Raw genomic sequence first — 20,369 nt, forward strand, 5'->3', positions numbered from 1 at the left:
CAGTCAGCTCCCTCTCATTGTGGGCTCTCCACCCCAGCAAGACGGGCAGACACCTCCAGCACAGACATGGACTCACACTGCCATCCACCACTTTCCCAGCCCTCCAGCTAGCTGCTCTTTCAGTTCCAACACTGACCTGACCTTTTTCAGGGACCTACAATCCATGGTCTTGCTTCCTCTCCCAACACCTCAAGCCACCCAACTTCTTCAATGTTCTCACCTTCTACTGACCAGCAATTCCAATTCTCCGACTCTTAGAGGGGGAAAAAAAGACCCTTCTATTGCCAGGTCCCAAGTTCTTCCACTCCTGAACGACTGACAGTATCCTGCTTCTCATTTTGGGGGAGTCAGAAGCATGCAGTGACTTTTCTTCTTCTTAAAGCTCAGATCTAACACCTCCTCTGACTATCTCACCCACCCCCAAATTGACCACCACCTTTGCTTTTCTGGGAGTTTACCTTGACTCCCTTTTCCCAACCCCAGGATTGCCTGACTCCCCCAGGGCCACCGTCCAGATGTATTCCTCTTCCTCTTTGCAGGCACCCTTTGTCCCCAGGCTTGTAGACTAAGTAGCTTAACCTCTTCCCACCCCCATGGGCCCATCTGATTCTCCAACTGCCCATGCAGCACCAGTGTTGACTACTCACCCTCCTCTGACAGCTCTAACCTTTGGGGTGGGGGGTGCTATGAACTCAAAGGCTAAAGCCCACCCAATCTCCCAAGCCATCAAACGATCACATTCAGGATCCCTCGAGGCGGGGGTGGGGGGTGGGCATAAACCAGCTACTTTTCACTTTCCCAAACCAACAGCCACCCCCAGCTCTAGACTGACAGCTGCCTCCTTAAATCATCATTAGGTACAACTTTCTCGGTTCTGGGCGTTGCACCGACTCCCGAGACCCCCACGAGCCCGCCCCCTCTCCCGGGCTGTAGTTACCGTGTCTCCAAGGGTCTTTGGGCTCCACCGCTCCGGACACGATATCCTCATCGGAGGGGAACGTGACACGCTTGGCCGCAGCCTTGAGGCGCCCGTCGGCCGGGGACGATGCGGGACTGGGAGACCGGGCCTCGGCGGGGGCCTCCTCGGCGTCGCCGTCCGCGCCCGGCCCGGGCGGCGCCTCCTGCGGCGGGATCTCCATCGCCGCCGCCGCCTCACGGGGGCCCCGGGGACATGCCCCGGGCCCCGGACTCGTCTCTCCGGGCCCGCCCGCCGTCCCGGGGCATGGGCTCCGCCGCTCTTTCAGGAGCCGCCTCCGTGCGCTTCCCTGGTCGTCGTAGTCGTCGCCGCCGGGAGCCCGAGCGCGCCACCCCCGAGCTCCGCACCCGCCTGCTTGTTCGCAGCCGCACTTTCGTTAAAGGCTGGTGCGTCCACCGTGTACTAAGAAAACCAGAAAATCAATTTAAGCTATCTGGAGGTAGAGTTGCCTGACGGGTTGCTGAAGTGGGGAAACAAAAGGCAGCGAGAGCCACGGGAAAAAGAAACGTGAGCACTGAATCCGCAGAGCCGGAACTGCAGCGCAGGACGGGCGGGGCGAGATGGACGCCGTCTCCCAGAGCAGCGCGCAAGCGCGAACCTGAGCCGCCCCCACCCGCCTTCCCGCCTCCATCCGGATAAGTGGGGTTCAGGCTCGCACACATTCGTCACGAGCTCAGGCATTGCAGAAGGGAGTGGAGTTGATAGAAATAAAAAAAACAAACAAACACCTGCTTGACTGGGCTAGGTCAACTGATAAGGAGAGAGGTAAAGGGGTGGAGAACGTGAAAGGTGATAGGAGCTGTGTTGAATATATGAATACAGGTGATGGATGCTGACAGAGTGATCCTCTACCTGGAGCCCAAGTTTATGCCCCTAGTCTGTAGCCTTCTATTTGCAGACTGCAGTTTCGTCAAGAATTCTCTGTATCTGGATTGCGTTGTCTAAGATACAATTTAAATTTATAAACTAAAATAAGTATGAGTTCATGAGGAATATCATAGCCTGGATTTTAAAGGGGGTGGGGGTGGGGCGAAGGAAAGAATTCCAAAAGCAGGAGATGAATCTGCCAACCAAAATACCGAGCGATGGAGCAGGTAGATCACCAAGCCAGGAGCGAATCAGCACGAGCTCAAGCCACGCCCCCTCACGCCTTCCCACGCCCCGCCCCCCGCCGCGGCTCAATTCAGTTATTTAATATTCGCCTCGGCACTTTCGCTAGGCTTTCCCAGCCCACCCAGCAACGCGGGGCGGGGTTGGAGGAGGGGCTAAAACCAAAAAAGAGGACTTGGGAGGAGCGAGCGACATCGTTGCCAAGGCAACTCGAGAGCTAGGCCAGTGACTCGCCAGAGGTGGCGTTGTGAATGGGCGAGTGGAAGCTGAGGCTTTCCCCATGTCTTCGACAACATCGGCCGTGGCACTTTCGTGACTGAAGAGGAACGAAGCAAATCTCATGTATTTTCAGTGGAATCTTCACCTACATTCTTAAATTGATGGGATTACAAAGGGGGCAGAAATTACTTTTTAAAAGCGAATCTGCCGGAAAACTAGTGGCGGGACTAAGCAAGTGATAGGACGGCCATGCCGTACAGCTGGAGCAAAATGGAGAAAAGGTGAAGCTTCACCCTAACTCCTAACCCTTAGCCTTTCTCAATGGCGCCGCGCACAGGGTCTGACCCTTCCCCACGTGGGGAGTCGGGGGTTGGGGGTGGGGACGTAGCGAATCTGCGGTGGTGGGCGGTCCGCACCACCCCGGCAGCAGCGCACCGCGGTAACCCAGCGCGATGCAAGTCCCTTGCTAAGCACATCCCCGCCCACCCAATAAATCTAGTCCAAATCATCCAAGCCTGGTATCCAGGTCGCACCAGCCACTCCCCGAGGCTTGGGGCAGTCCAATCCCCGAACCTTTCCCAAGTTCCTCCCTCTCCTTGGCCCAGCGCCACGAGATTCAGTCCTGGACAGCTACCCTCCCACCGGCTATGTCTGGTTTCATCCCTGTGGGGTACACTAAAAAACAAACAAAACAAAAACAGGAGGCGGATTTTCCTGTAATAATAATTGGTTCTTTGGCAGGCGGGTAGTATTGTGGGATTTCTTCAGGGTGGCTGAACTTTGCAACTTCTCTAATAAACAATTTTCTTTTTTAAAATAAATGTTTTTATTGATTGTTTTAGAGAGAGGAAGGAAGAGAAAGATAGAAACATCGATGTGAGAGAGAAATATCGATAGGCTGCCTCCTGCATACCCCCTTACTGGGGATTGAGTCACCACCGGGACATGTGCCCTCACCTGGAATCCAACCGGGACCTCTCTCCATGGGACGACTGTGCTCAATCCACACCAGCAGAGCTCTAGTAAACAATTTTCTACAATGCAATTTGCCCCCTTCCCCACCTCACCCCGAGTCTTCAGGAACTGGCTCAAGACCCACATTTCTGTAGAGTTTAGAGTTCTGTGAGGTAGAGCATTCCTTTCAAGAGGATCTAGAACTCGTAGGGTTGCAGAATTTTACTGACTAGACCCTGGAGGGCTGAAGAAGTCATGGTTGCTTGGAGCTTGGTTCAAAACTCCAAGGGAGTTCCGAACTCTATGAGGCTCAGATATCCAGAATAGTTGGAGGCTTGGGAATCTGTGGCTAGGCTTAAGGCAGAAGGTGACAACAATAATGTCTTTATAACTTGAAGGTGTATGCAATAATGTCACTACACCGGAGCAGTGCCTCAGCCTGCACACCTATTGGAGTCTGCAGCTGCAACACATAGAAGTTGGCCACATCCACATCAGTGGCTCCAAAGTGGGCAGTCACATGCACACCCTCGTGCAAAGTGAAGCTCACCTGGCGACCCACCATGGCCAGCAGGCTGCGGAGGTAGCGCTCCCGAAGGTTGGCTCTTGCCTGCTGTTCCTGGGATTCCTGACATTCATGAACCAGGGAAGACTCAAGGGTTTCAGGAACCTCTGGCTTCAGGAGGGCCCTACGTCCATCAGGGGCAAAGCCTCGGCTCAAGCCGTCAGGACCCCGGGGGAGCCGGAGCACAGGCACAGGCACAGGCACAGGACTGGTCAGTGGAGTCTGCATTGTCCAGGCTGTTGGATGAAGAAGAACAAGGAACCATTACAAAGGGAGATGGGATGATAAAAGAGGGAGGATGGCGAGCAGAGGCTTGTCTACGGAACCTCAACTCAACCTATCCAAAACCAAGCTGATTCCCCTTCCTAAAATCTGCACGATCCTTCCACCAGTCCCTGTACGCCAGGAACTAATTATTTTAAAAATAGCAAGGTCATAAAAGATAAAGAAAGGCTAAGAAGCCCTGGCCAGTTTTTGCTCAGTGGTTAGAGCATCAACCTGCGGTCCAGAGATACCCAGGTTCGGTTCCCGCTGAAGGCACGTGCTTCAGTTGCAGTTTGTCCCCAGCCCTGGTTGGGTCATGCAGGTGGCAGCCACTCGAAGTGTCCCTTTCACGTCAATGTTTCTCTCTCTCTCTCCCCCTTCCACTCTATCTGAACCAAAAATGGAGAAATGTCCTCGGATGAGGATTAAAAAAAGAAAGGCTAAGAAAAAGCCCTGGCCGGGTAGCTCAGTTGGTTAGAGCATCATCCTGATACACCAAGGTTTCAGGTTCAATCCCTGGTCAAAGTACATACAAGAATCAACCAATGAATGTATAAATAAGTAGAACAACAAATTGATGTTTATCTCTCTCTCTCAAATCAATAAATAAAAAAAAATTTTTTTTAAATCCTGGCCGGTTTGGCTCAGTGGTTAGAGCGTTGGCCTGCGGACCAAAGAGTTGAGGGTTTGATTTCGGCCAAGGGCTTGTACCTGGGTTGCAGTTCGTCCCTGGCCCTATTTGGGGTTGTGTGGGAGGCAACCAGTCAATGTGTCTCTATCTCACATCAATGTTTCTCTCTCCCTCTCTCTTCTTCCCACTCTTTCTGAACAAAAAAATGGCAAAAATATCCTCAGGTGAAGATTAAAATAAAATAAAATAAAATAAAATATCTTCTAGTTTACTTTGTGACTTTATCTTAAAAGAAAAGCTGAGCCCTGGCCAGTTTGGCTCAGCAGTTAGAGCGTTGGCCCACGGACCAAAGAGTCGTGGGTTCAATTCCGGTCAGGGACATGTACCTCAGTTGCGGTTCGTCCCAGGCCCTTGTCAGGGTGTCTCTCTCACATCGATGTTTCTTTCCGCCCCCCCCTTCCTCCATCCCACTCTATCTGAAGATAAATGGAAAAATATCCTCAGGTGAGGATTAAAAAAAAAGAAAGAAAAGCTGAAAATACATACACACACACACACACACACGCACACACACACATTCAAAACCTACCACTTACTCTTTCAACTGCCAACATCTTGGTCCACCCACCATCAATCATCAATCACTTCCTGCCTGGACTATTGAAGTCAACTCCTCATAGGTTCCCCAAATACCCTTCCACCTTCACACTCCTACCCGTGTCCTCACATAGCCAAAGGGACCTGAGTCAGAACACATCCCTAGCCCTGGCTAGTGTGGCTCAGTTGGTTGGGCATCATCCCAGGCACCAAAGAGGTGCTGGTTCGATTCCTGGTGAGGGTATATGCCCAGAGTTGTCAGCTTGATCCCTAGTCGAAGGCATGCAGGAGGCAGCTGATTGATGGATGCTGCGCTCTTACATCGATGTTTCTCTCTCTCTCTCTAAAATTCAATAAAAATATATTTAAAAAATAATAAATAAATAAATAAAAGAGGTCCTGGCCCAGTAGCTCAGTTGGTTAGAGCATCATCCTAATAAGCAAAGGTTGTGGGTTCACTCTCCGGTCAGGGAACACACAAGAAGCAACCAATGAATCCACAAATAAGTGGAACAACAAACTGATGTTTCTCTCTCCTAAAAATCAATCAATTTTTTAAATTAAAAACAAAACAAAAAAACTCCACATCCCTCATCTGCTTGGAGCCTTCTGGTAGCTTAAGGCCTCCGTGTCCTGGACCCTCTTGGCACACCACGCCACGGGGCCACGCTGGCCTCTCTGCTGGCCCTCGAACACGCCTGCAGTCCCTTCTCAGGCACGCGCACTTGCAGTTCCCTCCAGTCTATCTCCTTTCCCCCTTCCCTGACCACCCAGTCTTAAAGCTTCCTCTGCCCCTCACTCATCCCTCTGCCAGCTTCGTCATTTTCAGCTCGGACCCCTCCAAACATATCGTATATTTATCGTTCTGCTTATGGTCCTTCTCCCCTAGGAGATGGCTCCCTCATCACAGGTAGCAACCTTGCTTTCCCCCTCCCCCCATGTACCCTCAGCTCCTGGAACACTGAGTGGCACAGTAACCAGGCTCCATCCAATGAATGGAGTGGAGGTTAAAGCTCCCCGGCCTGCTTAGCTGGGTGACCTCATGCAAGAGACAGTTTCCTCTTCCGTTTTATGGAGAAATAGCACCAAATGCCACCTCGGCTTGTTATCAGGATTCAACAGGGTCTGATACATACCAGGTTCTCCATAAAAGCTGGTTACAGTTCTTAGTATTGTTGGGTGACCTGGGGTAAATTGCTAAACTGCTCTGTGCCTTGGTTTCCCCATCTATGAAACAGGGAGGATAAAAGGACCACCCAGGGTTGTCATGGGGACTAAATGACCTAATAAATGTACAATGTTTAGCACTCTCCTGGAATATGACAAACACCACTGCTTTGATGTGGGCTGTATATAGAGAAATGCTGGCTTTGCGGGGAGGAGGAGGAAGAGAGAAGGACCTAGGGTTCAGGCCCCTCGTCTCTAAAGTGACTGATTAACTGGGGACCCACCACGGACCGACCCACTACCGACAAATCTGCCCAGGTCTCCTGTGCACCATGTCTGGTTCCTCCAGCATCACCGCTATGAAGAAACTGGTTCAACAGCTCTAGCTGGAGAGGCCGGCCTCACCCACCAGGTTTCCCAGGGCTGCAGATTTGAAACAATTCTGTCTGCAGAATGCTCAACATGACCCCCTGCTGATAGGAGTAATCTCTCCAGATCCAAGAAAGTCTGTTCCTTTTTGTAGTGAAATGAATCTTTGAAGGTGTTTTAAACTACTTTTCTTCAACCTCTGAATGTTCAGAGAGCTGAATTTGAAGCCTGTACAAAAAACTTATCCCTGCCCAGGCCGGTGTGGCTCTGTGGTTGAGTGTTGTCCCATGGACTGAGATGTTCTAGTTCGGTTTCCGGTCAGGGCACAGGCCCAGGTTGTGGGCCAAATCCCCAGTGGGGGGCATGCAGGTGGTGGCCAATCCATGTTCTCTCTCATCGATGTTTCTATCTCTCTCTCCCTCTCCTTTTCTTTCTCTCTAAAATCAATAAGGAAAAAATATACATTTTTTAAATTAAAAATTAAAATTAAAAAAAAGCTCCGAGGCTGTAGGATTCCGAACCTCCCAGATCAGAGAAGACTGGAAGGGCTGATAAAGCTTTGAGTCGGTGCAGCTGTGGAGGAACAGCCTCAAATCCCCTGCGGCCCGGGTGTCGATTAGGACAGCCTCAGAGAGGAAGGTTGGACAGAATCCAGGAAACTGCAAACGCCAGTCATTCAGTCCTTCTGCCCATGAAGAGCCTGGGCCGGGAGACTCTGAGTTGTCTGCCTTTTTGTACTCTTTGAATTCTGTCCCATGTATTTGTATAACCTATTCAAATAAATTTTTAATTTTTTAAAAAATTATTTTAGGGAGAGAGAGATGGAAACGTCTATAAGAGAGAACATCGACTGGCTGCCTCCTGCATGCCCCCCACTGGGGATCTGGCCCACAATCTGGGCATGTGCCCTAACCGGGAATTGAACCGGCGACCTCCTGGTGCATGGGTTGATGCTCAACCACTGAGCCACACCATCCAGGCTATTCAAATACATTTTAAATTCTAATTTTAAAAAGGAAGAGATATCCCCTGGCCGATTTGGCTCAGCAGTTGGAGCATCGGCCTGCGAACCAGAGAGACCAGGTTCAGTTCCCGCTAGGGGCACGTACCAAAAAAAAAAAAAGGAAGGGATGTATTGCAATGCTTCCATGTCCCTTAAAAAATGTTAGATTGTGCCCCAGACTGTTTGGCTCAGCGGTTAGAGCGTCAGCCTGCGGTCCTGAGAGACCTGGGTTTGGTTTCCGCGAAGGGCACGTACCTCGGTTGCAGTTTGTCCTCGGCCCTGGTTGGGTTGTGCAGGAGGCAGCCTCTCGATGTGCCCCTTTCACATCGATGTTTTTTCTCTCTCTCTCTCTCTCTCCCCTTCCCACTCTATCTGAACAAAAAATGGAAAAATGTCCTCGGGTGAGGATTAAAAAAACAAAACCAAAAACAAAACATAAACAATGAACATGGCTATGCTCCAATAAAGCCTTACTTATTCGGACACTGAATTTTTAATTTTATGTATTTCCATACACCACAAAAATTTTTAAAAACTTTTCCAACCACTTAAAAATGCAAAACCCACTCTTAGCTCCGCCATGCAGGAACAAGGGGTGGGGTCACAGCTTTCCACCTGGGAGGGAAGACAGGCATGTGGATTGGGGGAGACGGGGAGTCCTAGCCTGGGATTCACTACGGGGGCTCTGGGCAGGTCCCTGCAGCTCTACCAGCAACCTCCCTGCTCCAGTTCCTCATCTGTGACATGAAGCATAAAAAAGCCCTTCTAGGGTATTGGGAGAAGGGAGAATCTCTACGGGGAGGTTGGTGATCACAGATAAAGGATATCCCAGTGTCCGGACTCCTCACTTTCTCTACTACCCACATTCAATCCATCAGTAAAGCTTCTCAGCTCCACCTTCAAAAACGCATCCAGAATCTAGCACTTCCCCACCCCCCACTCTGCTCCCTCCTCAATCCGGCCACCAGCACCTGCCATCTGGACTACTGCAGTCGTTTCTCCACGGTCTCCTTGCCTCCACCTTCACCCCTCAGTCTCTTCCCCACACAGCTGTCAGACAGAACCTGTTAGAACTGAGTCCAATCACATCCCTCCTCTGCTCAGAGCCCTCCCCGGCTCCTGCCTCATCCAGAGCAAAAGCCAAAGCCCGTACAAAGGCGACAAGGACCCATCACCTCTCTGACCTCAACTCTCAGCCCTCCACCCTTTGCTCACTGTTAGTCCTTGAACATGCCAAGCACATTCCTGCCTCAGGGCCTTTGCACTTGCTGTTCTTGCTGCCTAGAACCGTCTCCCACATGGGAGACATACGTGTATTTCAAAAATCGTGGTTCACTCTCCTCCCTCACTTCACTCAGGTCACTGTTCAAACACCACCACTGCAGGGAGAAAAACAGTAGCCCTTTCACCCCACATTATCTTCTCTTCATAGCACCATCACCTCCTGACATCATGTGTTTACTTGCTTTCCTATGCGCTGTCTGTTCTGCCACAGAACACGGCCTTTGAGAGAAGGAACCCATCTGATGACTTCACAACTCCATCCCTAGCCCCACTTAGGGCCTGGCACAGGGGGAGGTCCGTGAATATTCATTGAAGGAATGTAAAGGTTCACCCATCCACATTATCTGAGTGCCTCCTCTGTGCCCAACCCACACTGGATGGAGCTGGGGACACAGCTGTGACTGGAACAGCCCGGCCCTGCCTTCATAGGCTCACTGTCCAGTGGGTGACACAAACTTGTCTCTAGACAGTGATGACCCCCGAGTAGGCAGGGCTGGAATGAAGGAGCCCCAGGGCCTCAGGAGCCCAGAGGGACCGCCTGGCCCAGCCTAGGGGGCAAGGGGTGGTTTCCAGAAAGCAGGGCGTTTACGGGAGATCTCTCTATAAGGCCGCCAGTGAGCACAGACCTAAATGAAATAAGGAATCCAGCCACGTGGAGATCTGGGGGGGAGCCTTCCAGTCAGCGGAAGCAGCAAATGCAAAGACCGAGGAAGAGTGACTGAGGCTTAGCAAGGCCAGTGGGGAAGAGGTGGAGGCAGAGGCAGAACGTTCGCTGAGCCAAACTGGCCAGGGCTAATCTGAGCACTTTTTGAACCCCACTGTTACCAGCCCATCCCAGGCACCATCGTCATCTATCCGGACCACTGTGGTGCCTTCCTCACCGGACTCCCTGCTTCTGCTGTGTCCCCTACTGTCCATTCTCCGTGCAGCAGGCGGAGGGATCCTGTGAAACCAAGGTCAGGTCCTGTCCCTCCGCTTAGAGCCTCCCATGGCTCCCCTCTCATCCAGAGTAGAGGCCCAAGTTCTCACCGGGGTCCTCAGGACCCCGAGGACATTTTTACATTTTTGTTCAGATAGAGTGGGAGGGAGAGAGAGAGAGAGAGAGAGAGAGAGAAACATCGACGTGAAAGGGACACACCGAGTGGCTGCCTCCCGCAGGACCCCAACCAGGGGCGGGGACAAACTGCAACCGAAGTACGTGCCCCTAGCGGGAACCGAACCGGGGTCTCTCTGGACCACAGGCCGCCGCTCTAACCACTGAGCCCAACCAGCCAGAGCCATTTTCTATCTGACCACTGCACTCCTAGTTTAATCAAGGATCATCAGCCCCCCAGGGCTTTCCCACAACTTAGGTTAACACTTGAGGGTTTTAAGAGAAACACCCTAGAGTCTCCAGGATTAGTACTTAATAAAGGATTTATAGAAATTAAGCAAGTGGCCCTAAGGACTGGGCCATTTAAATTAAATCCCTGGGCCCTGGCCGGTTTGGCTCAGCGGTTAGAGCGTCGGCCTGCAGTCCTGAGAGACCTGGGTTCGGTTCCCGCTAAGGGCATGTACCTCGGTTGCAGTTTGTCCCCGGCCCTGGTTGGTTGTGCGGGTGGCAGCCACTCGATGTGTTCCTTTCACATCGATGTTTCTCTCTCTCTCTCTGTTCCTCTCTCTCCCTCCCACTCTACCTGAACAAAAAAATTGAAAAATGTCCTCGGGTGAGGATTGAAAAAAAAAAAAAAAAATTAAAAAAAAATAATAATAATAAATTAAATCCCTGGCTAAAACAAAATTCAGTGCAGGGCCTTGTTCTCTCCATTGGGGGGCAGGGGTGGGTAACAGATTTGGTCATACTAGTGCGGTCCCCATTTTCCTGAGAGGAAAATGGAGCTGGGAGATGTCAGATCATTTGCTGGGAAAGGGAGCGAGTGGCAGGAAAAGGCAGCAAACCCAGGTGGGACTGATCACATCATTGCCCCTGCCCTGCGCAGAATGGCATTTTTTTTTCGGCCAGCACAAGGGAACCCTTGGAGGTTTGGAGCCAAGGTGTGACCCGAGAAAATACTGGTTTGATCGTCCCCCAAGAATGTGGCTGCAGAAGAGAGGACAGACAGCCCCCAGCCCGGCTCTGGCAGAAGCCACACCCCCAAAGCCAGAAGAAATGGAGGCACCCCCAATATCCAGGTGTGCTGAAAGTGGAAACCATCCTCGACAAAGTGCAAAGGCTGGAGCAGGCTGTGGACAACTTGCAAGGTAGGAAGACAGACAAAAAGTACCTGATGATAGAAGAGTATTTGACCAAAGAGCTACCGGCTCTGGATTCTGTAGACCCTGAAGGATGAGCTGATGTCCCTCTGGCCAGGAAAGACGGTGCTAAGAAAGTTCAGGACCATCCTGAAAAAACACAAGAGGAAAGCAACATGTCCCAGGGCGAGTCCAGGTTTATGAACTCCAGCCCAGCTCCCTTGAAAGCGATCAGCCACTGCAGGGAATCATGGGTGCCAAGGCAGCAAACAACAGTAAGGAGAGTGCCAGAGCCCTGGCCGGTTTGGCCCAGCGGTTAGAGCATCGGCCCACCAACCAAAGAGTCGCGGGTTCAATTCTGGTCAAGGGCATGTACCTCGGTTGCGGTTCGCCCCCAGCCCCCCAGCCCTGGTAGGGGTCATGCAAGAGGCAACCAGTCGATGTTTCTCTCTCACATCGATGTATCTCTCTCTCTCTCTCTCTCCCTCCCTCCCTCCCTCCCACTCTGTCTGATGATATAGAAAAAAAAGAAGAGTGCCCCAGAAATGGGGAAGATCCCCAAACTGAAACCCAGCAGCCAGAGATGCCAAAGCAGGAGTCACTCCAAACCCCAGGACAACAGACACAGCTGGTGACCCAGCAGCACCATAGTCTTGATAAAAAGCTACTCCTGATTGTGTACATTAGGGAATTCTAAATTGCACACATTTCAGGGACTTTAAATCAGTTGGTTTTTACTATTCATAGCTACTTGGTACTCAGTAACTTGGGTAGAGGCAAAACAATAAAAGGGTTAAAAGGAAAAGTACGCTTTTCTTTAGTATTCTTATTCTATATAATTAAGAAATTGCTGGTTTCGCCCTGGTTGATTTGGCTCAGCAGTTAGAGCGTCGGCCTGTGGTCCAGAGAGACCCTGGTTCGGTTCCCGCTAAGGGCATGTACCTGGGTTGCAGTTTGTCCCCGGCCCTGGTTGGTTTGTGGGGGTGGCAGCCACTCGAGGTGTCCCTTTCACATCGATGTTTCTCTCTCTCTCTTCTCTCTCCCTCCCACTCTATCTGAACAAAAAATGGAAAAATGTCCTCAGGGGACGATTAAAACAAAACAAAAAAAGAAGTTGCTTGTTTCAAAAATTTAACAACATCACAACATGTTTCGGGCCCTTTCTCTGCATGGGCACCACAAGTTAGCCATGGTTGTGAGCCGTCTTCCTGTTGCTCTGGACTGGAGGAGTTTTTGGGGGCAGATGGAGAGTTGATTTCCCATCACATAAACATGAAACTCATTTTTCAGAAATGTTGCCATTTTAATGGGATGATTTTCTTCATCTCATAGCTAAAATACCTAACTTTAGATAGAATAAAATGTGTAAGGAGTCAGTTATATCTGTATTTTGGATGACTTTAATGCTACATTTTAAAAATGGAAAATAAAGTAATAACACAGGAAAAAAGCAAGCGACTTGAGAAAGGTCACATAGGTAAAAGCAGGTAAAAGCAGGCATTATCCACTCTTCCTGGTGACCAGACCCTAGAGTCCTTTATCCTTTTAGTCTCAAAGCCAAGGATTTACTGCTGAAAGGTTTCAAACCCATCCCCCACTACTTGAAAAACTAATTCGTTTGACTTAAGAGCCCACCACTGGGGTCAACAGCAGAGGCAGGAGGCTCACTGACTTTCCTCCTTGAGGCCTCAGTACTCACTTTCAAGAAAATGGGAATGGATCAGATCTGCGGACAAATGTTTAGCCAACTCTTTAATTGCCCGGTGGGGAACCAGCTGAGTTACCAGGTTAACAAGGAGGCCCCCAGACCTAGTTAACCAAGGTGGTGCCATGTCCACCCACACCCCATGGGCTGCCCCATCTGGATGCATATTAGTTCAATGGGGCCTTCTGAGGTTCTTCCCCTCCCCATCAGCCCCTGGGCAGGTCAGTTTCCTTTCAATTCCTCCCTGACCACCCATCGCTCTGCTTTTCTTATACTAAGTAGGTCCTCCCGGCCCCCAGGCGTCCACTCCCCACTCCGCCCAGGGCTGGACATTCTTCCCACCTCCCAGCACGGATTAGGCCCGCGATTCCACCCCTGGAACGGGGTCTGCTGACTGCTGCCGTTGTTACTGTTATCGTCCTTGTTAGGCTCCACGCTCCCCCAGCTCCCCCGGCGCGGGAACGTCCCCTGCGTCCCAACCACGAGTCGGCGGTGCGGGCGCTCGGGGCCCGGGGCGTCACCGCAGCCGGCGCGGCGGACGCAGATCTGCCTTTTCCCCAGCACTGCCCCGCGGGTGGGCGCCCCGGGCCAGGGCCGGGGAGAGGGAAGGTGCTCGCCGCCCACCACCGCCCCGCACTCACCGAGGTCTGCGTGCTGGCGCCCCACTTCCGCCGGCGTCCCAGCTGCAGAGGCTCGGGCGGGCCGCGAGTCGCCAGCCTGTGTTCCGCCGCGGCCGCCACCGCCCCACGTGGTCGCGGAAAGGCTCGCGGGCTGGGAAGCCGGCACAGCCCGGCGCTGGCGGCGTGGTCGGCGCTTCGATCTCATACACTGCCTGCCGGGTCGGGGCGTCCAGGATGCCCATTTTATGGAAGAAGAAATTGAGCCTCAAAGAGAGGTTAAAGGCAGAGCTTGGTCTTTGCCCCTCCCCCCACTCCCCTACACGTGCACACTCCTACCCTCTCCTCCAGTCCCAACCCCACCTCCCTCACTTGAAACCTTGAGATCATGCTCTAAGCAGCCAGGCACCAGAAAAAGCCTTGGAGAGCAGCATTTGGAATAAAGCAGGGGCAGCCGGTTTGTCTTGCAGCCTTCCCTGAAGTCCCCTTTCACAAAGCGGGAAACAGGCCCTGAAAGGCAGCCCGACTGTCCCCGGGTGCTGAGGAACCTCGCTGCTCTGGGCTCAGACAGAATTCACTTCTTCCACACGGTTTCACTAGGCAGGGACTTTGTGGGCCTCTGCTTCCCACTAGATCCCCAAGGCCTAATTGGCACAGTTAGGCCCCCTGACAATATCTATCGAAAGCATGCGCATTGCAGGAGCTCCATACATATTTGTTGCCTGAACTATGAAGGAATAGGGGCTCTGTTTGTGAACAAGACAGACTGCTCCTGCTCTCTCATAACTGCTTTCTAGGGGAGCTGGGAGGGGCAAAATAAGGTATATACATGAGTGAATACATCAACAAGATCCTTCGGGGTTTGATGGGAATAAAATAAAGGTAGTGAGATAGCGGGTCAGCTTCTTTAATTGTGTGGTCAGAAGGTGGCAGTGAAAAACCCAATTTAGGTAACATCTGGGGAAGTTGAGGCACAGGAGGGGACTGGGGGCAGATGGAGGTCATGGATTGTAAGTGTAAGTCTTTAGCAGAGTGGGGCTACTTGTGGTACCTTGGTCAATTGGGCCCTAGGCCCTCAGCCTGGGCCTGGGGTTCTCAGGAGGACAGTTCAGCCCAAACAGAGACCTGAATAACAAAACAAGGAACCTTGAGGCCAGGAGCAGCACAGATTAGTAAGAGTGCTGGGCTGGCCGTCCGGTTTGGCTCAGCGGTTGGAGTGTTGACATGCGGACCAGAGAGTCCCAGGTTCAGTTCGCGCTAAGGGCACTTACCAAATAAATAAATAAATAAAAAAGAGTGCTGGGCTGGGAACTCTGGGTGAGGACAGACTCCTGCCCTGACTTCAGCGGGGCTTGTACAGGGTGGGGGAGAGGACAGTCAAGAAACCGTTCTGTTATGATGTGGTCCGTGCCAGGAAGAAAAGAAAACTTGTAAGGGTTGGAGGGTGGGGCAGGGTGTTGATGCCACTTCAAACAGTGATCTGAAAGAGCTGCTTTGAGGAGGGAAGTTCAAGGAGGCCCAAGTGGAGGGAGGTAAGACAGATGGCTATTTGGCTTGCATGGCTATTCTAGGTGTAGGAGCAGAGTAGGTACGTATATGATCACAGTTCTCTTCTGCTCAAATCCCTTCCAAGGCTCGCCTCTCCAAAAACCAAGACTTTCAAATGGTCAAAACACCCGCTTGGCCCTGGCCAATTTGGTTCAGCAGTTAGAGCGTTTGCCTGTGGTCCAGAGAGACCTGGGTTCGGTTCCCGCTAAGGGCATGTACCTCGGTTGCAGTTTGTCCCAGGCCCTGGTTGGGTCGTGCGGGTGGCAGCCACTTGATGTGTATCTTTCACGTCGATGTTTCTCTCTCTCTCTCTCTTCCTCTCTCTCCCTCACGCTCTATCTGAACAAAAAATGAAAAAAAAAAAAAAAGTCTTCGGGTGAGGATTAAAAACAAAACAAAAACCCTCTTGCAGCTGACCCCATTTTCTCACAGAACTCAATCACCATCCCCAACCCCTTCCCTCTACTGTCCCCCTCAGTCCCCCTCATTATTCTTGAACACAGAGGCCGGCTGCCTCCCATACCTCCCTCAGCTCTCAATTCCACCATACCCTTCCCTGGTGTGGGGAGAAAACTGAGGCCCCCCTACCCATCACCCTGCCCCTTTACAACCCTTCCTAGTTTTGTTTGGCTCTAGGTGACACTTGTCACCCTGGAAGGCACTCTGTATTTTACATATTTATCTTGTTGAGAGTCATCTCCCCAAACCAGTAAACTGGGGGAGACCAGGGATTATTGTCTGGTTCACTACTGTACCCCAAGTGCTTAGCACAGGACCTGGTGCACAGTAGGCGCCCAATAAATGTTTGCCCAGTGCATTGTTATGCACTTACTGAAAGAGTCCAGATTATTGTTAGGCGCCTAGTTAGAAACGTGGCCCCTACCATTTTCTCACTCGGGGGTTTTCGTGGGGATCCTGTGCCTCAGTTTCACCAGCCCTAAAACGGGATCTGAAATAGCTGTTTCTGTGCATGGCTGTGTGAACTTTGTGTCATTAAGGTGTGGTCACTAAGCCAAACACAGCGGGCACGGACCTGATTGAGTTTGGCCTCCAGCAGGGCCCCTGCGGGCAGCCCCATCTTCTTCCAGCAGGCCCCGCCCCAGTGGGCGGAGCCATGGGCCAGGCCAGCACGTGTAAAAGTTCGCGGCCAGTCGCCGCAGTCACTCACCTGAGCGTCTCGCTCTGAACGCACACGGCTCGTGCGTCTTCCGCCTGCCAGCCCTCCAGCTAGCCAGATCGTCCGGACCGCGACCCATGTCCCGCCGTAAGGTCGGCTGCACGCCCCGCCGAGTAGACCCCGCGCCCGCCGTCAGCTCAGACGACGAGACGGAGATGCCGGACCTGGTTATCGACTTGAAGCCCGAGCCAAATCCGTGGCCCCTACAGGCCCCGGGGCTGCAGCCTTATTCTTCAAAGGAAGTGCCCGCGCCTGGAACGTTCGAGGGCGAACCCCGCTACTCCTCCGACCTGGGGGTGCCCGCCGGCGGTCCCCTCCACGCCCTTGGCTCGCCGAACGAATGGGCGCCGTGTACTCCGCCGTTCCCGAATCCCCCCGGTAAGAGCCCCCTGTCGCGGGCCCCACTGCCTTCCCCTTTCACTCTCGAGTGGGACGCCCTCCTCTGGGCGCCTCTCCACGTCCCCTGTCCTTTGCCCCCTGCCTGTGCCATATTTCCTTGGCTGCGTCCTGGCCCCCTTCTGACCTCCGGGTTTCCCCTCTCCCTCGGAACCCCCAGCCACGTTCTGGCCCCACCCCACGTTCACCGCCCGCTTCCTCCCTGCAGACCGCCAGCCCTGGACCGACAAACACCCTGATATGTTGACCTGCGGCCGCTGCCTGCAGACCTTCCCGCTGAAGGCCATCACTACTTTCATGGACCACAAGCAGCTGGGTTGTCAGGTCTATGGAGGCCCCAGCCCTGGCCCGGGCTCAGGTGAGTGAAGCTGGGTTGCAGCCCCCTCTCAAGTTCAAGGGCCCGGCTTCCTGTGGGAGAAGGGGCTGAGCTGGACAGGCGGGGCAGTGAGCACTACTTCCCTTTTCTGTCTCCCCATCGGGTGCAGCCTAGGCGTGGCCAGGGCCTGCCTTGTCCTAGGGCTGGGACTAGTGGTGGTGAGGGGGTGGGGGCGGGGCTGGGCAGGGAAGGAGGGTGGCCCACAGGGTGTGGCCAGCCCCAGAAGACTGGTCTGGGGATTTGCCACACATGCCCCCCCCCCCCAATCTGGTTTCACTTCTCCTTCCCCTTGGCCAGAAATAACTGGCCAGGTGGCTGGACCAGTGTGGTAGGAGGGGGGACCCTGGGGAGGACAGTGGCCTGGGGGAGGGGTGGACTGAGGCCAGCTGGAAGGGAGGTGTTGCCCCCATCCCCTTGGAATGTCCCAGCCCTACTTGCTGGGAAGCCCCTGCTTTGAGCCAGGTCCTCCTGTCTGGGCACCTGGGTTCCTTCTCTTGGGATGGAATTAAACTTAACATGGTACTAGACACATGGTGAGATTTTGGTCAGTGCTGGCCGTGGGGCTTATTCAAACCTGTGATTCCCAGCCCCCGGCCTATGTGCTCCTGAGGTTCTTGCGAAAGGGCTGGGCCACAGGGAGGGTCCTGTAGTGAGAGGAGGAGCTGTGATTGAATCTGCTGCTGAGTGGGAGCAGGGAGGGGCTGTGATGGAATTACTGGAACAAAACGCTGAGACTCTTGGAGGATTGCAGGCTCAGCCCCGCTAATGTGTGATGAGTTTACATGGACCCAAACTCTCAGTTGTTCCCCACTTCAGGTCATAACACCCTAAAAGGGAGAAGGATCCCATATTCTAGCAAATGTAGAAACTGAGGCTCAGAGAGGGGTATTTCTTTTTTTTAATATTTTTTTCTTTATTGATATTAGACAGAGAGAGGGGAAGGGAGAGGAAGAGAGAGCAACATCGATGAGAGAGAACATCAGTTGGCCGCCTCCTGCATGCCCCACACTGGGAATCAGGCCCACAACCTGGGCATATGCCCTGACCTGGAATCGAACTGGTGATCTCTTGGTGCATGGGTCAATGCTCAGCCACTGGGCCACACTGACCAGGTGGATATTTCTATTTTTTAATATGTTTTTATTGATTTTTGTTGTTCTTAATCCTCGTCCAAGGATTTTTTTCCCCATTGATTTGTGTGTGTGTGTGTGTGTGTGTGTTGTTTTTTTGAGAGTGGTTGGAGGGAGGGGGAGAGACAGACACACACATCAATTGGGTGCCTCCTTCCTGCACACGCCCCAATCAGGGTAACCTGCAAGCTTTTGGTGCACAGGATGATGCTCAACCAAGCCACACCAGCCAGGGCAAGAGGGGTTATTCTTGCCTAGGGTCCCACAGCTAGGCAGGAGAGTCAGGTTGAAGTCAGGCCAAGTGGACCCTCTGCAGCCCGACCGCACTCTTGACCAGTGGTGTTGCACTGGGAAAGCCAAGACTGTCTCGCATTTGTAAAATAAAGGCAAATAGATGGAAACCCCAAGTCCACCCCTTCCAAGCTATATGACCCTGGGGAAATGTGTCTTTGCCTCCGTTTTCCTGTCTGGAAAATGTAGGTCTTTTCTGAAGGAAAGTTCAGAGTGCACTGAAATAGCACTCCCCCGCCCCTCACTCTGCTCTAACTTTTTTCCCTTTCTCAAAGATTTTTTCTTTTAAAATTGAGAGAAACTTGGCTTGTTGCACTTATTTATGCATTCATTGGTTGATTCTTGTATGTGCCCTAACTGGAGATCGAACCCACAACCTTGACATATGGGGACAACGCGCTATCCAACTGAGCATCCTGGCCAGGGCCTCTTGAAGATTTTCAAACACACAGAAATAACCCTCACATACTCATCATCCACTCCAGATTTTTCTTGCTTCCTGTCCATCCACCCACCTCCCTGAACATCAGCTTCCTGAGGACAGGGAGTTTCCCTGTCCCCTTACTGTTCTTAGGCCCTGGAACAGTAAGTTTCCCATGGAATGTGTCCCCTGGCAGCTTTGGCTTTTACCCATCACACTAACACCCAGCTCATCTCTCTGCAGAACTTGAGAACCTGAAGGCCTTGATTTGCCTCCGTTGTGGCCGACAATTCACTAAAGCCTGGAAACTGCTGCGTCACGCCCAGTGGGACCATGGACTGTCCATCTACCAAACGGAACCCGAGGCCCCAGAGACCCCGCTGCTGGGCCTGGCAGAGGTGGCCGCAGCCATGTCAGCAGTGCTGGGGCCAGAAGTAGACGCCAAGGGCTCCCGGGTGAGTAGCCTCCCCCGGCGGAGCCCCACCTGCCCTGTGTGCATGAAGACCCTTAGCTCCTTCAGCAACCTAAAGGTGCACATGCGCTCACACACGGGTGAGCGGCCCTATGCCTGCGACCAGTGTCCCTATGCCTGTGCCCAGAGCAGCAAGCTCAACCGCCACAAGAAGACCCACCAGCAGCTGCAGCCTCAGAGCCCCTACATGGCCAATGCCAGTCAGGAACAGGCCTCAGCCGCCCCTCCAGAGCCAGCTGCCCATGCCGCTGCCCCTCCAGAGCCAGCTGCCCATGCCGCTGCCCCAGCCAGCGCCCTTCCCTGCAGCCGCGCAGGGGCTGGAGCCGGAGCCGCCGCCACCGCAGGTGTGCAGGAACCTGGGGCTCCAGGTGGAGGAGCTCAGGCTGGCCCTGGTGGGGACGGCTGGGGAGTAGCCATCAAGGAAGAGAGAGTTGACTCCGCCCAGAGCCCAGAGAAGTTACCCAAGAACCCAAAGCCAGTGGGCAAGAGCCATGGGCCTGGGGGCAGCTGTGAGTTCTGCGGGAAGCGTTTCACCAATAGTAGCAACCTGACGGTGCACAGGCGCTCACACACCGGGGAGCGGCCCTACACCTGCGAGTTCTGCCCCTACGCCTGTGCCCAGAGCAGCAAGCTCAACCGCCACCGCCGCATGCACGGCCTGGAGCCTGGCAGTGCCCGATTTGAGTGCCCCCACTGCCGTGTGCCTTTCGGCCTGCGAGCCACCCTGGACAAACACCTGCGGCAGAAGCACCCCAAGGCAGGCGGGGAGGCCTGAGTGGCAGGAATGCCCTCCCTTCCTGCTGTCCCTGGTACCACTGCTGTCTGTTGATCTTGTCCTGCAGTGAATAAACCCTCCCGCCCTTTA

At 53.0% G+C, this 20,369-nt stretch overlaps 3 protein-coding genes and 1 pseudogene across 8 annotated transcripts in view; 2 read left to right on the forward strand and 2 right to left on the reverse strand.

The window, feature by feature from the left end:
- Positions 1–3,929, reverse strand: part of PPP1R37 (protein phosphatase 1 regulatory subunit 37) — a 50,678-nt gene extending 46,749 nt beyond the window's left edge. The window contains exons 1-2 of one of the 3 annotated variants that reach the window (XM_036275240.1): positions 3,822–3,929; positions 938–1,378 (exon numbers count right to left, since the gene is read on the reverse strand). In XM_036275240.1, the coding sequence (XP_036131133.1) occupies positions 938–1,139 (202 nt within the window). In that variant the 5' untranslated portion in view covers positions 1,140–1,378; positions 3,822–3,929. Of the gene's footprint in view, positions 1–937; positions 1,379–1,704; positions 1,741–3,809 lie in introns of those variants that run through there. The other 2 variants (XM_036275239.1, XM_036275241.1) reach the window with 2 other exon arrangements.
- Positions 3,193–13,757, reverse strand: GEMIN7 (gem nuclear organelle associated protein 7). 4 transcript variants are annotated; one of them, XM_036275242.1, is made up of 4 exons: positions 13,718–13,757; positions 11,404–11,521; positions 10,021–10,082; positions 3,193–4,060 (listed from the first exon to the last, which is right to left on the reverse strand). In XM_036275242.1, the coding sequence occupies exons 3-4, from the start codon at positions 10,055–10,057 to the stop codon at positions 3,645–3,647; spliced, it is 453 nt and encodes a 150-aa protein (XP_036131135.1). In that variant the 5' UTR covers positions 10,058–10,082; positions 11,404–11,521; positions 13,718–13,757; the 3' UTR covers positions 3,193–3,644. The 4 variants fall into 4 exon arrangements, with proteins under 4 accessions (XP_036131135.1, XP_036131137.1, XP_036131139.1 ...); XM_036275244.1 differs by lacking the exon at positions 13,718–13,757 and adding an exon at positions 13,419–13,511; XM_036275246.1 differs by lacking the exon at positions 10,021–10,082.
- On the forward strand, positions 6,816–7,006 carry LOC118639056 (annotated as a pseudogene).
- Positions 13,758–16,384: 2,627 nt separating the features above from the next.
- ZNF296 (zinc finger protein 296) lies at positions 16,385–20,361 on the forward strand. The gene is made up of 3 exons (XM_036275498.1): positions 16,385–16,796; positions 17,023–17,172; positions 19,276–20,361. The coding sequence occupies exons 1-3, from the start codon at positions 16,496–16,498 to the stop codon at positions 20,277–20,279; spliced, it is 1,455 nt and encodes a 484-aa protein (XP_036131391.1). The 5' UTR covers positions 16,385–16,495; the 3' UTR covers positions 20,280–20,361.
- Positions 20,362–20,369: the final 8 nt, after the last annotated feature.

The sequence above is a fragment of the Molossus molossus genome, unplaced genomic scaffold, assembly GCF_014108415.1.
Source record: "Molossus molossus isolate mMolMol1 unplaced genomic scaffold, mMolMol1.p scaffold_m16_p_21, whole genome shotgun sequence".
Taxonomy (NCBI): Eukaryota; Metazoa; Chordata; class Mammalia; order Chiroptera; family Molossidae; genus Molossus; species Molossus molossus.

Excerpts from the sequence above, each read along its gene's own strand:
- GEMIN7 (XM_036275242.1), bottom strand. The coding sequence starts at position 10,057 with ATGGACAGTAGGGGACACAGCAGAAGCAGGGAGTCCG. Across the intron at positions 4,061-10,020 it reads CAGCAGAAGCAGGGAGTCCG|CCTGGACAATGCAGACTCCA; the intron begins GTGAGGAAGGCA and ends TTCATCCAACAG.
- ZNF296 (XM_036275498.1), top strand. The coding sequence starts at position 16,496 with ATGTCCCGCCGTAAGGTCGGCTGCACGCCCCGCCGAGTAGACCCCGCG. Across the intron at positions 16,797-17,022 it reads GCCGTTCCCGAATCCCCCCG|ACCGCCAGCCCTGGACCGAC; the intron begins GTAAGAGCCCCC and ends TCCTCCCTGCAG. Across the intron at positions 17,173-19,275 it reads CAGCCCTGGCCCGGGCTCAG|AACTTGAGAACCTGAAGGCC; the intron begins GTGAGTGAAGCT and ends ATCTCTCTGCAG.